Source organism: Myotis lucifugus, unplaced genomic scaffold (assembly GCF_000147115.1).
Source record: "Myotis lucifugus unplaced genomic scaffold, Myoluc2.0 scaffold_11, whole genome shotgun sequence".
NCBI lineage: Eukaryota > Metazoa > Chordata > Mammalia > Chiroptera > Vespertilionidae > Myotis > Myotis lucifugus.
Window position 1 is genome coordinate 10,315,047 of NW_005871059.1, and position 15,442 is coordinate 10,330,488.

At 39.8% G+C, this 15,442-nt stretch overlaps 1 protein-coding gene across 5 annotated transcripts in view; it reads right to left on the reverse strand.

Annotated features, from left to right (window-relative positions):
* Positions 1-9,886: 9,886 nt before the first annotated feature.
* The window catches only part of HECA (hdc homolog, cell cycle regulator), a 43,204-nt gene continuing 37,648 nt past the window's right edge, over positions 9,887-15,442 (reverse strand). For 4 of the 5 annotated variants that reach the window (XM_023750188.1, XM_023750189.1, XM_023750186.1 and 1 more), the window contains one exon: positions 9,887-13,466. In XM_023750188.1, coding sequence (XP_023605956.1) covers positions 13,302-13,466 — 165 coding nt within the window. In that variant the 3' untranslated portion in view covers positions 9,887-13,301. The remainder of the gene's footprint in view (positions 13,467-15,442) is intronic. The other variant, XM_023750187.1, reaches the window with a different exon arrangement.

Sequence of the window (15,442 nt, forward strand, 5' to 3'; positions counted from 1 at the left end):
AGGTTTCTGAGAAGTCTAGGACTGTATCAGCTAAACCAGAGGCCAAACAATTTGCATCATTTAAACGGCCCTGGGTTAATTCAATAAAATATAATGTATAACCACAGACATATGGATATGATCTTTGTTGGTTAGATTACTGATAAAGTCAGTCGCAAACAGGTTTCTAAACTGGGCTAATGTAACCACATACAATGAAGAAACTTTGAAATGAAAATTTTATATAGTGTTATTTCAATCAACAGAAAATAATTAAGAATACATATCACTATTGGGAGAGAAAGCAGTGGTTATGGGTTGTGTACTAAGGGAGGTGGTGGGCCATCACACACCAAAAAGGTGAGCTTGTGCTGAATAGGAAGCATTTGATTTTCTCTGGTACCTTAAGCCTATTAATGTGCAGCTATTGAAAACTAGAAATGTGGCTTCTAATTTAAATGTTTAACGTTTAATTTGAATGGCCACATTTGGCCAGTGGTTACTGTATTGGATGGACCAGCTCTAGAGGCCTCAGTTCTAAGCAATCCTTGTGTCTGTTTCCCTGTCTCTAAGGGGACTGAGAAAGAGGATTTTTAGGGTGCCTTCTATTTCTGACATTCTCTCATTCTAATTTTTTAATCTTAACTACTTAAACATGATCACCTTTATGCTAAACATGTGAGAGATAAAGTGGTTTTTACCAAAGGCCCAGAACAGACAGAACAGAGGTTAGTTCCTATAATCCAGGTATCTTCTTTACTTTTAATATTTTGGTTGGAGTCCCCAGAAGAGCAGGCATCAAAGAGTAAAACCAGGAAGCACAGTACAGTATAAAGTACACCATAGCACAAGAGGTGACAAAAAAGATTCTCTGAATTCTCCCACAACTAGCTTATTTGTGTGTCTGGTGTGCAGAGCTGCCAGTCCATTCACTGAACAGGTTGCTAATGGGTAAGGCCCTGTATTCAGCATTATGAATACAGGATGTCACACACATAGTCCCTGCCCTGTATCAGAGATTATTATCTCCTCGTGTTTGCATGGAATCCCATCACATGGCTTCCACAGCACAACAGCCTAGCAACTTCTGAGTACCTCACATCTGAGCAACTTCATGCCCAACAAGATCATCCTTGCTAAATGCTGACATTGCAATCCTGTAAACCTCTGTTTTCATCTGGCTCTGCCATTGCCCAACCTGTACCTCCCACAGCTACAAAGTCAGTATTACCTTTGAAGAGTTGAGAGCTTACTTCCTTGGACAACTTTAGAAATCTGACTCAGAAGTATATACTTTCAAACTTAGTACATCTCCACAGCAGAGAACACGTACTTCAAGACCTGATTTCCTTTCTTTGGGGTTTAATAATAAATTTTGAAATTTTAGACTCATAATTAATATCTTGTTAATTAAAATTATGTATAAAGCAAGAAAACTAAGTGCCAAAGTACTTGCTCCAACCTTAACAGAGGCAATTCTAGTAACAAACGCCTTCAACTTGACTATTTTAAACAGCATCCTTCTTAGATAAGATCATCTCTTTTGAACTTAGCAATTCTGAATAAGCTTTCTCGCATAGCTTAGATGATTTGCTAGAGATATTTCCTTAAAATTTGCACATCAGCTTGAAGAGAAATCATAGTTTTTAGCAACAGAAACAGAATATGCCTGTTATCTCCTTTGCAGTGTTTTTACCCCAAAAGTTATAATAAAACATTAGTACATTTTACAATAAGCATCATTGTAAATGCTTAATGTCAAAATCCCAATTTCAAAAGAGTAAGAACCACAGCCCAGATCCTGCCTACATAGCCACCAGATTAAAGACATCTAGAAAATGATGGAGATTCCAACTCAATTCTTCAAAAAGCTCTTGCTCCCCTACACCTTAGTAAACCTGACAAAAATGTAAATGAGAGCCATGCCAGGAGTAAAATTTCTCTTTTGAATATTTTCAATCTAATACAATTCTTCTTAATCTAAAAATGCAAACTTTACAGTCAAATGCTTTGTTAGAATTCCAATTAGTTCTTTTAAAAAAGAATCTACATTTAAAATTTCATTTCAGTGTTAGGGTAGAAGATCACAGATGAAGACAGTAATTCTCAGCAAGAACTATTTTAGGAGCATATACCTCAAGCAGACTTGTCACCTCTCATGGAATGCTGACACTTCAAAAGTAGAATGTGGCAACATTTTAAAAGATGTTCTCAGCAATTGAAGAGGATCAGCCTTTTGAGCAAATACTCATGGCTCCCTTTAGTTCTTATCCCTGCACACAGTATGTGCTCAATAAATGCTGAACTGAATAGCATTTAGCACATCAAGCATGACATGTGAAAGGCCGATTTTAGTGAGACAGTCACAGCTGCTTCACAGCAAAGAGCAAAGGCATCTGGGATAGCTGCTATTTTTTTAAATTTAGAAATAAATGGAGTCATCACTGACTTGCTCATTTCAATAAACTCGAGTATCTATTTCTCACTGAACAGTTTATACCAGGAGTCCTCAAACTTTTTAAACAGAGGGCCAGTTCACTGTCCCTCAGACCGTTGGAGGGCTGGACTATAGTTTAAAAAAACACTAGTCGGCTGCTAAGCAACAGGCAGCGGCGGCGGGCCGGATAAATGTTTTCGGATAAATGTTTTCGGCGGGCTGCATGTGGCCCGCGGGCCGTAGTTTGAGAACCCCTGGTTTATACATTCATTTAGCCTATTAATTCATTAGCTCTCACTCAAGACTATTAGAAAGTTGCATTTGTGTTTTCATGCGGTAACAAAAGCATGACCTACAGGTTAAGTGATTTGCCTGAGTGTGTCGGAGGCCCAGTGGAAACCCAGGCCTCCTACCTGAGACCAGCACTCTTGCCAGGTTCTTGGCCCTGGTTGGCTGTTGAGTTCAGATGCCTTCCAGGGCTTCCTGACCCTGAAGCATGTCAGCAGGTACAACTTGCAACCTCGATCCTCCAGGCTGGTTCTGGCCAGAAGCAGCAAACCCTAACAACTAAAGGGCCTCCTCCGGGCCGGCGCAGAGTGAGGTGAGGTTTCCATCGCATTCCGCGTGTTGGCCTTTGTGACATTCACTGCACTATGTCAAGAATGCGGATGCCATCCTTCATGAGCATTCTTCAGATTGAAAAACAACAACACATACACACAAAACAAAACAAAAATCCAGCCCCTATCACGCAACGTGTGGGCAGCCGCTTGTTTTCGCCTCCAGGGGAAGAGATGGATCATCCTTCACAAACTTTCTAAGATCTCACCTGCTTATTCTTCTCACCTGCCTAGCCTTCTCCCAGCCTGCTCACCCCTTCTCACCTCAGCGCGCACTGCGTCCTGCTTTCACCTGGCTTCTCCTGGTTCCACCTCGCTCGCAGGCCCGCTGACAGGGAATGTGGAGGAGCACCGACGATTCAAAAGCAGAATTCGGCCAATGGCTTTAGAAGATGCTCACGGCGCTTTCCGAAGAACCGACGAGATGGTGGAAGTGGAGAAGCAGCGGACCTTCTGCATGCTCACCTGCCGAGCGTGGGGCTCCCCCAGCTGCTGGGCTGGCCCATGGGGCGGTGGTGGAACCGAACCGGGCCTGGGCCTGCGGAGGAAGCCGCACTGGCCGCCCAGCGCCTGCGCAAGGCCAAGGAGGGGGGAGGGACCGGGGAGGCACCGTCCACGGAGCAGGGCAGGTGGGGAGGATGCACCTGCGGGACAGGAACGTCCTGCCCGAGGTGGTGGGCCCATGGTGGCGTCTACAATTGACCGGGTGGCAATCAAGTCTGAGAGGGTTGGCCACTACCTTGGCGACTTCTCCATCACCTACAACCAGCCGGTGAAGCTCGGCCAGCTGGGCAAACAGGGCCAGCCCTCTCCTTCTGCTTCATCCCCCTCAAGTAGCCAAGAAAAGCACAGATTTCTCTTTAAAAAAAAAATGGCCCTGCCCGGTGTGGCTCAGTTGATTGGATGTCGTCCTACGCACCACAGGTTGCCTGTTCGATTCCAGGTCAGGGTGTTTCTCTCCCTCTCCCTTTCTTTCTCTCTAAAAATCAATAAAAATATTTTTTAAAGTGTTCACAGCTATTAGATCAGCTTTCTGAAGAGTGACATAAGACCCGCAATTTCTCCCCTACTGTTGGAGAAGCTCCAGGTTTTCAGGAGCCTTTAGTAAGAAGCCCCCAGGAGAGCTGCCTCAGGGTTACCCACTGGGTGAGGCTCCAGACCTTGAGCCCTAGCAGCGGATGTGTGTGCAGAGCCATCTTCCCCTCCCCATCTGTAAAACAAATGTGTTCAGACAATAGCCAAGGTCCTTTCTGCCTAACTTTATGAATGCTTTCTGAAATAAAATACATGTCATAACCAGGCACATTTTCAGCACCTACTCCATGCCAGGGACTGTACTAAGCACTTTCCTTACATTACTTCACTTATACCTTAATAATAATACCCATACCCACAGGTAGATAGTCTTCATATTTACAGATGAGGAAAGTGATCATTAGAGAGCTCGAGCAGTGGAGATCTCCCTCAGTTGACCTTTGTGTACCCAGTCCAGCACATGCACTGACTCCAATTCATTTTGTAAAACTGCAGTGTGATGACCCCAGTTTGCGAATTCTGGTGGCTAGTGGCCTCACTATTGGGCAGGGTCTGTCTGCATTCGGTTTTCCCCAGCAAAGTTTGTGTGCTTACAAAAATTAGTTGTGTTTGTTCCCAAACTTGTTTATGCCAGTTACACTTGTCACTGCAATGATGAAATTTAATAAGAATTGCACATAAGCCAATAAAATATAATTATAAAAAGAAAACATTATTTCAATAACTCAGGAGGATGTTTTCAAAAGATAAGGCAAATTATACACACATAAAAATATTGTTGGCTGAAACATAAGGGATGTAAGAGTAAACAATTAGCCAAACCGGTTTGGCTCAGTGGATAGAGCGTCGGCCTGCGGACTGAAAGGTCCCAGGTTCGATTCCGGTCAAGGGCATGTATCTTGGTTGCGGGCACATCCCCAGTGGGGAGTGTGCAGGAGGCAGCTAGTCGATGTTTCTCTCTCATCGATGTTTCTAACTCTCTATCTCTCTCCCTTCCTCTCTGTAAAAAATCAATAAAATATATTTAAAAAAAAAAAAAAAGAGTAAACAATTAGGGGACAAAAATCCCAAAATTCTAGAAAGTTTTTATATGCATATTGTTTCTCCCAAAATTCTAGAGAGTTTATATATATTAGAGGCCTGGTGCACGACATTCACGCACTGGGGGTCGAGGGTCCCTTAACCCAGCCTGGCCCTCTCGCAGTCTGGGCAAGTATAACAGACATCCCCCAAGGGATCTTTATTGCTGCCGCGGAGGCGGGAGAGGCTCCTGCCACCGCCACTGTGCTAGCTAGCCATGAGCCCGGCTTCTGGCTGAGCAGCACTCCCCCTGTGGGAGCACACTGACCACCAGGGGACAGCTCCTGCATTGAGCGTCTGCCCCCTGGTGGCCAGTGAGCATCATAGCGACTGGTCATTCTGCAGTCCGGTCTATTTGCATATTAGCCTTTTAGTATATAGGATATATAGATATATATATATAATTTCTCATGTGTCTTTAAGTTCTTTGTTTTAAAGAGAATTAATGGAAAGTATTGTTAAAGAATGCATTACAAAAGGTTTGCAATAAAGGTACATGGTCCTACAACTGCAGGTATCACACATTAAAACAAATAAAAGTACCAAACTGTCCAATATATGTGAATTCCTGAGTTAAATTTAAATAAAATGTTTATGGTATATAAATCATCCCGGGGGAGGGGTGTCACAATAGATTCATAAGCATTTTACCTAAATGGAATCATACAGTATATATTCTTTTTTCCCTCGGACTCCTTTCACTTCAGTGCCATTGTTTTGAGGTTCATCCATGTTGTTGCCAGTATCAATAATTTGTTCTTTTTTATTGCTCAGAGGTGTTCTATTGTACAGATATTCCTTTTTTGTTCATCCATTGTCGTTGATGGACATGAGGATTGTTTCCGATTTGGGCTATAACAAAATAAAGCTGCAACAAACATTCATGAACAAGTCTTCCTGAAACATATTTTCGTTTTTCCCAGGTAAATACAGAGAAGTGGGATGGGTGGGTCATCTGACAGATATATGTTTTTGTGAAACTGCCACCTGATTTCCAGTGGCAGTGGATGAGAGTTTGTTACTTCACATCTTTGCCAGCAATTGGTATTGTCTTTTCAAAATTTTAGTCCTTCTAACAGGTGTGTACTGGTATTGCATTGTGGTTTTAATTTACATTTCCCTAATGATGTTGAGTATCTTATCATGTGTTGTGTTCATTTGTCTTTTGGGCGGGGGGGGGGGGGGGATGGGGGGGAGGGGTAGGGGGGGAGGTGAAGTCTCTGCTCAAATATTTTGCCTATTTTTTAAAGCAGGTTGTTTGTTCTCTTATGAATTCTCTTTACACATTTGTCAAATATCAATTGACCACATACGTAAGTGTGATCTACTTCTGGTCTCTATCTTGCTGTTGATCCATTTATCCATCTCTGTGCCAACTGTAGGCATCTATTTTTTTAACGAACTTTTTTTATTTACTGACCAACTCATGTCTGGATTTGTCAGGAGACTTTTACTGCATTCTAGTTGTTAAGAAACTTGATGCAACAGGAAAGGCAGGAAGACAAGGTAGGAAAGAGATGACCAGGTACAGAAAATAGAAAGCAAAAGTATCACACAGGAAAAGGATTAGAAAAAGTGGGCACTTTTTAAAAAATGGCATTTTCCAATTCTGTCATCACCAAAGATCATCCCCCCACACACTTAATATGACCCTAACCAACTTTGAAAGGTTATGTCTATAAAATAAATAGCATTTATTAGGTCACAATTCATTTGTGTTCTCATATATTATTCATCAAAGGCATATGCTACTGCCAGTGTTTCTGAGCAGTATGAGATAGCCAAGGTTGCTTTAACTCCTGCCAAAAATAAACTGACCTTTTAGATATCCTGTGCAGCCGTGTGGTGGGCAATGTTATGTGATCTCTATTAAGCTTTTTGAAATATTCACAACAGCCCCCAGGACTCCCACCATCCGCTCCTGCCCAAACCACTCTCTTTTTAGAGCCATGGGAGATAAACCCGAGCCTAGGGGCTTCACCCGACTTTTCTTCCTTCATCAACCACTTGCTGTGTCATCAGAACTTCAGAAAAATATATGAATTGTTAATATGATGAAAATAATAACATGTAAAGCACTGATTGCCAATCCATGGTTTTGAAATAACTCGGAATATCACTAATCATTAGCCCAAAAGATAGCCCCTAAAAACCATGAAAAAAATTTAATTCTCTAAAAGAAACCTGTAACCAGCACTTTTTCCCCCTAAGGTTGTGTGGAATTTCAAATAACACTAACCAGGTTTAACAACTCAAAAAAGTCTGGGATACCAGACCTTCAGACAAGAAAGTAAGAAACTGAAAATGAAACACTCCAAGCTATTTGAAAAGTTAGTAAAAAAGGAAAACCCTGTCCAAATTAGATAGATCAATGCTATCAAATATGACGGCTTGACATGTCTGAATCCAAAAACATCTCAAAGTCAGATCCCAAGGTGAATAAAATGATGGATTCTTAATGTAGACTGTTAAAATGTCACCTTGCACCCACAGTTCTCAAACAATGATCTTAACAAAAGGGAAGATATGTCAACAAATTAATGCATGAAAAAGGAGGATAGAGGACACAATTACTGATTTCAAATATAATTTTTCTTTTAGTTGTTTTGTTGTTTTTCTTAAGAATAAGAGTTGCTATCAAATGTGCATGTCACCCTTATGCAGGGGCCCCAGCAAGGACTCTCAAAATTACTTCCATTTTAGCACCTGGGCTGCTACACCTTTTAAGTTTATTGCCTTGTCAAAACAAGCCCAAAGTCATCTCTCAACTGAAAACAATGTACCCATTCGTTGATCTCATTTTGAGGAAGGACTAGGAGAAGAAATGCACACTTAATTCCCAAGTAGCCATTTAATTCCCAAGTAGCCATTAACTACATGAACTTCTTTAGATTTAAGTTCTTTGGGCCTCACTTTCTCTCTAAAATGAGTTTGCTCAATGAAATTTAACAAATACATATTATTCTGAATACAACAAAAAACATACCCCTTGCTCTAAATTCTGGCATCTCTAAATTCTGTGACTATTATGGCTATGACTTTTCCACTATTGGGTTTATGAGGAATGTAACTAGGTTGTTCTAAATTTGATTTTAAGATATGATCTACATGTTCAATCACGTGTATCAGACCCACTTGGCATGGGGTCCATCACCAGGAAATGGTGCTGTGGTGGCCGATCCCATCTGAACCCTGACAAATGTAGTCAGTGCTGTTAGACTGAACTCCGTGAGACAAAGTGCTTCGTTAATTTTCATTTTTGCTCTCCCTAAGGCATACCAATAGCAGATCAAGCTTATATAAAGTAATTATCACAATGCTACAGGCTGTCATTAGAAGAAAAATATGCCTTAAAAATACATTCTTTCCACTGTATGGTAACACTGCATAGCACTTTACTATCTTCAAAGATATTTCACACTTATTAGGTAAGGTTTATCTCAGGTATGGAGAGCTGAGAGAACATGAAACAAACCAACGCTCAATGTAAACTATGTTTCTTCCAAAATTTAACTTATTACTAGAGAAACAGTGTGGTCTACATAATTAGCAATCTAATTGCTGCCAAATTTAAGTCAAAACAATATTAGCAATATTTTAAGAAATGGAAACTACTAACAACAAATCATACTTTTCTTCCATTAAACTTAATTCTTAACAATTACTATTTAACTTTGTTTTTTCTCTCTACTACAGTAAGAATTATACTTTCCTTGCAACTGCAAAGGAATTTTGTTGACATAAATTACACTAGTAGAAATCACAATATCCCAAGTCCATGAGCCTTTAAACAAAACAAAATGCATGCCCCAGATGTCGGAAGCAAATAAGTGGTAAGACAGGCTTTGAATCCACTGGCAGACTGGGCTCTTTCCTCACCCACATTTCCACATCTTATCCTATGTTCTAATGATTGTGTGCATTTCAACCCATTGGCTAAGAATATTTGAAATGAAGGGCAACGACATAGATGAACCTAGATGTTATTGTGGAAGTGAAATAAGTCAGCCAGAGAAAGACAAATAACATATGATTTCACTTATGTGTGGAATCTAAAACACACACACACACACACACACACACACACACACACAAAACAAATGAATAAAGAAAATGAAACAGACCCCACAGATACAGATATAAGGCTGATGGTTGCAAAGGGGATGGGGGTAGGGGGCTGGTTGAAAAGGAAAACAAACAAAAACTTTCTGAGCATATATCTAGACTTTAAAATATACTTGCTGAATGTTATTGAATGTTTCAGTAACTGATTAGGGCTCAAAAAAGAAGTGAGGAGTCAAGGAGATTTGAAAGATAAACTACACTTGATCAAAGTGCATAAAGTCAGCAAGAAGTTTCATTATAACTCAGTTCCCATTTTCTTATCATGAAAAAGCATATGACCCAATCTTTTCATTACGAAAAATGTTACAGGCTTAGGAACCAAGGAAAACATCTGTAGAATAGGATTATCTATCTATTCAATAGAATTCCCTACAACCAGAACAATACTTTTAGATTATTCATAGGGAATCAACTGTTATACAGAATGTTTATTTTGTTGCAAAGAGAGTTTACCATGTTGTGACAAACCACTTTCAAACAGCATAAAAAGGTCAGTTTTTATTAGCCGCAATAGTGACTGTGAAATGGTTACCTGAATGGTGAACAAAACCTCAGAAAGTCTTCTCCACTACTTTTTCTGTCCAAGCTCAAAAAATAAAGTGACACAATGTAAGTTTCTGAAGCTTTATTATTTTTATTACATACATTTCACAAACAGAAACCTTCTACCATCACACACAATTCCATAACCAAATGTTTCAATTTTGTCAACATTCGTGAACTATTTACACTGTCTTCCCTCCACAAAAGTGCAATCCAAGACATCTTGACAAGAAATCTTTAATGACAAGAATACATTTTTAGCTGGTTTTAAAGATGCCCATCCATTATGTTTTCTTTCTATTACCTGGAAGGGTAATAAAGTCAACAGGACATGGAGATGAGCTGAGTTAGGCAGCATCGGGTTATAGGAACCAAAACACCGAACAAGAGCACTTTCGCTTCCCTGCCTCCCAAATCTCCAACTAAAATTACAACAGCTGCTACCATGAGACTAATGAAAAAAGCAAGCTAGAGTTACTGACCTGGCACAGGAGAACAGAGGGCAAGTTACGAAATGGTCTTATAGGACAAAATGAAAGATTTCAGCAGGTTAGTTTTGGTGGTCTAATCAATTATGTATCAGTTTATCTATTAGTTTTAGGGTTTAAACAACTAATAATATTCTTTTCTGATTAATTAACTTCCCCAAAACAGATATGAAAATACTTCTTACTCTGAAAATGAACTTTTTTTTTTTTTTTACAAAAACTAAAATAAAGACCGGAGAAAGCGCTTTCTTAATTAGAAGGGGATAACTGACCTAACTCCCCAGTTTCACGCCAATATCTCTTTCCAGGTATAAACCCAGTATGTTAAGTGCTGCAGATGCAACTAGAAGAAAGTGGAGAACTGAGCTGGTCTGAAGAGAAAATGATGAGACCATCAGAAAGAGTTTTCTTACTAAACTAAACTAGGTAATTATATTTGTTCAAGGTGTGTAACTCTTAAAAATAAGTGATAAAAAAGTTAGAGCAGATAACAAGTTGCTTTGAAATTATAAGTCACTATGAGTGATTCAGACTATTGAGCACTATTCATCAGAAAAACAGAAGATGGATCTCTTGGGTGACTAGTACCTTTTAATATCCAAACCACAACAAAAATAATCATCTTTTTTTGACATATTCCAATTTCCATCAAGGTACTCAGAGCAAAGTAGTTTGAGAAAGCATGGGGAAAATATTAAGGTCAGCAGGTTTCCAAAATAAGTTTTATTCTCTATATTATTGTATAATCCATTATATTTTATTCTCAAATCAACCAAATTTTCCATTTTAGACAGGAATGCAATGCCTTGAAGGCCAAAGATATCCTCAGATATGATACCTATCTATGCCTCTCCTTTTGTGTAACTGCAGCATCCATAGGATCCTTTTTCATCAAAACAAAGGTCAAAAGCAAGTTTTACCTAATTATGTCATACTTATTTTTAGGAAGTAGAAAGTGATATAAGGAGAAAATACTGAATGCAGTAGACACTACGCTCAGAGCAGTTTTAGACCAAGGAACTTGCTAAATGGAATCTATACATAAACTTTAAGTTTGAGAATAATACTAGCAGGTTTCTCTACAAAAATTTAGGTGGGTTAAAGAACAGCATTACAAATACTTTACTATTCATTTTAAATTCAGAGGTAAAAGCCAAATGGTGCTCAAAAGACAAGAGAAACTTTTGTACTTGGGTACATGAGAGAATCAACAGGGAAACAGTTAACCCACAATTACAGTTCTGTGTATTACAGACAAATTTGCAAAGGTTATGTCCTATAGACCTACTGCAGTTGCACCAAATACTGTCAGACCAATGACGATTTTCTGCTTCTTACTGGCATTGAGCAGTTCCCCCGCTGTGAAACACTTTTCAGATCATCAAACACCAAACCAGATGCGGTAAGCTGAATTACAATCATCCAAACTGAAAGATGAAGACTATTAACATGTGGGTTCTTTTTAAGGCTGTGTTGTTTCAAACAAAACATCAATGTTCCATGTAGAACTGAAGCTCACTTGCAATAATGCCTGAACACTTCTGAGAGGAAAAACAACTGTTTATCTGAGGGGAGAAAATGGTATAAACCAAGTGAGTAATATAAATGCTCACATAACTCCAAATTTGGTTGCCCGTAAAATAATTTTATTTTAAGCTTTCAATTAGCATATATATATATATATATATATATATATATATATATATATTTGAAACTATCAAATTCATTTTTGTGCAATATTCCAATCCTATAAGGGCACAGGATGTATGTCTAATTAAATCACCAATATCTAATGAGCAGAAAGCTGTATGTTGAAAGCCCAATGCTCTGACAAAATAAAGACATATAGTATCATCTTTTTTTTCACCAATGGTAAGGTATCATAGAGATCTTCCAAATGATCTACTTTCAAACATATTGTTATACCTTAAATTCAGTGATTTTTCCAAAATGAAATACACTTAAAACAGAAATATTAAAATTATTCTTTTCCTCATACCCTCACAAATAATGTTTTCCTTTCCTCCCTAGGGCCAAATTTTTTATTTTAGAAACTCAGCATTAAATGGGTAAAACGTTGCTGTCAGCAATTTGGGGGAAGAGAAGTGTGGCCATGAGTGGTTCCCAAACTCACCAGTGAGGTCTGTGGCTGTGAGATTTACCTGTGAGAAGGGTCTGACATGAAGTCGCATTTCGAGAGTGCAACCTGCATATCAGTGCTGCCCAAATCATGTTATTATTCATGGATTCTCCTTGGGAGCTAATGTGACCAAATTCAATTCACAGTTTTCTACCTTTCTGTCCTCTTAAATCCATGTGCATCAAATTCTCTACTATAGGTCAGCTTACCGAAAAATATGTGCAATACCAATAGCTCTCATATGTCTCATAATTTGGATATTATCTTCAGTATGAAAACTGACTATGAAACTAGAAGAGTGATGGAAATAGCCCTCATGTTAACTTTCAAATAAACTGTCAGTGAGTATAAACTGCACGTCAAAGTGCGCTGCAGAAGCTAAACAAGATGGACTGACACACCATCAGCTCCAGGCACAGAGTTACATTCACCTGTCACAAGTCTTCCCACAGCCCAGAGAAGATCTAAAGCGGGTCTTTAAACGGCTGACTTTGAGTAAGAAGAGTGTGCTCCCAAGTCCTACCAAACTCTTGGTTTAGACTTTAGAACCACTTAATTCCTTTCTTAAACTCCGCCCATCCTCCCCACCACCTTAAACGCTGCAAGAGAGACTCTTTGTGATAGGGAACCAATACGCCAACTCACAGGACTGCCCACTGGGCTCTGGCCAGGACCACAGACCAACACTCGAGAGACAGGGGAGGGCAGGGGCAGCCCATTTCAGTGACCACGTACACAAAGGAACTTTCCTTTAAGTTAGAAAAGAAATTAACATCACAGAATGTTTCCCTAGAAAAGATATGTAATAAAGTAATAGTATCGATAAAATAGCTATTACCAAAACAAAGCTTTCATCAATAAGCTTCCAGAACTTTAAAGGAGGAAAATGGCTTCACAAAATGGTAGTCCAGGTTGCCACAGTGTGGACACTGCTGGACGTTGCTGTACTCGGAGAAGTACTGCATCCCGATCCGCACGTCGATCACGGGCTTCCCGCAGTGCTTACAGTTCAGCCGGGCCTGGGGGGAAACACAGGCACGTGAGGCGCCACACCCTTCTGCCTCCCGAACCTGCCCAAGTCATCTGACCCCAAAGACAAGACTGTTACAGCCCCGAAACTGACCCGGAGTATAGCACCGTATCGTTTCTATTCCCGAAAACAGGGCAGGCAAAGTATGAGATAAGCAGAAGACATACGTGTACTCAAGTAGTCATCAGTCTGAAAGATTAACTCTGATTTCTCTCCCCATATGTAGCACCGCTACAAGAAAATGTAAACTTGTACCGCCCTAAATTTCTCCATTAAAGTCTCCAACAACAGGACATGCCTTCTTCCTCCGAGATTTCAAAGAGTGGCTGAGGCTGACTTCCCCCACCCAAAACTGAATAAACTTCTTTGAAGATTCTAAGTTTATTTTTAAAATTCATATACATGTTTCACTCTACTCCTAACTATACTTGTATTTTCTTTGTATGAAAATAAAATTTCCCTAAAATGCTAAAGTAGAAGAAACAATCCAGGAAGCAGTGCTGTATTTATCCTGAGGCTTCCAGAACCCACCAGCACAGTGTATCTTCATTCACGCCCAGGCCTCTCTAACGGCAAATACTAGAGGTTTTCACCAACAGGCCTTAAGTGAATAACCAGAAATGATAAATACAACAGGTTCTCAATTTAGATTCATCCCAAAAGTGTAATAGAAAAGTATAACCTCATTTTGTCCCTGAAACACTGCCGGTGAGGTGGGTAGAATTCTGTGAATTTTTAGATGAAACCGAGGCCCGCAGGGGTAAAGTGACACGCCCAAGACCACACAGTTAGGAAGCAGAAAGGCTGAGATTTGAACCCAAGCAGCTTAAATCCAGAGCCCACGCTCCGAGCCACTACGTGGACTACCTTTCTCTAACCTGAGATAGCCTCCCTTTTAACTGACTAACCTCTTTGAGCAACAGTAAAGGTGAGAGATTCTGAGCACACATCTTTCTTTAACTTGTTCATTCCTTCCTAATAACTAATCATTGCTTATGTTTGGCTCAAAGTTTGACTGGAACACTTTCCTTGATTCCTTAGTCATGTCTAACACTTATACCTTCACAGCGACCACAGTTACTTGGTTTTTTAAAAGCCAAACAGCAATCAAACGTGTTTTCCATTTCAGTAGGGAGGGTGGCAGAAAATAAAAGTCTGGGCTTAAATTGTTTTAAGGGAGAAAGATACAAGAAGTCCAACAGGTTGGGTGTGCAGAAGGCCATCCTGCTTTTCTCCAAGGTAAGGAAACAACCCCATTGCCTGTCAGTGGTGCACTAGAAAGAATGCCAGCCTGGGAAGTACAGGTTTGACTCATTGCTGTGACACACTTGTGTAAAACCTTCTCATTTTCCAGGCCTCCATTATATGTGGAAAACAAGGAGGCTGGACTAGATCCCCCAGGTCCTTCCAAGTGATAACATGCTATGAATTACAGGCCCCACCATGCTTTTATTTCCTTGTTTCTCTAAAAGACAGACCTCTCTGGGTGTGTGTGTGTGTGTGTGTGTGTGTGTGTGTGTGTGTGTAGAGAGAGGAGCCACTTCCTTTTGTTTCTCTCACCTTGTGAGCTGACATTAAGGCACAGTGAGTATTATAAAATGCTACCATGAGTAACTGATAGACTGTAATATCTCATTTCCAAGGCCAAGTTTTAAACAGAATAGAGTAGGATAAAAGTAGTCAATTGTGGAATTAAATGACAGGCTATGGATGGCCATTTAGGTCTCTCATGGCCCTATTTCACCTTTACTAGTAAGATCACTAGTACAGACGAAGTACAGGTGAAATACCAACTGCCAACATTTTAATTCAACCGACACAGGGTATCCTCTGAATAAACTGCGAACAGTAAGGATATTCTCTTCACAAAAATCAAAGCATGCTAACGATGCAAAATTATGTAGTACACTAATAAAGTGCTTATCACTTTATTAAAAGCCAGGTGTGGCCACTGAAGAGTGAAAG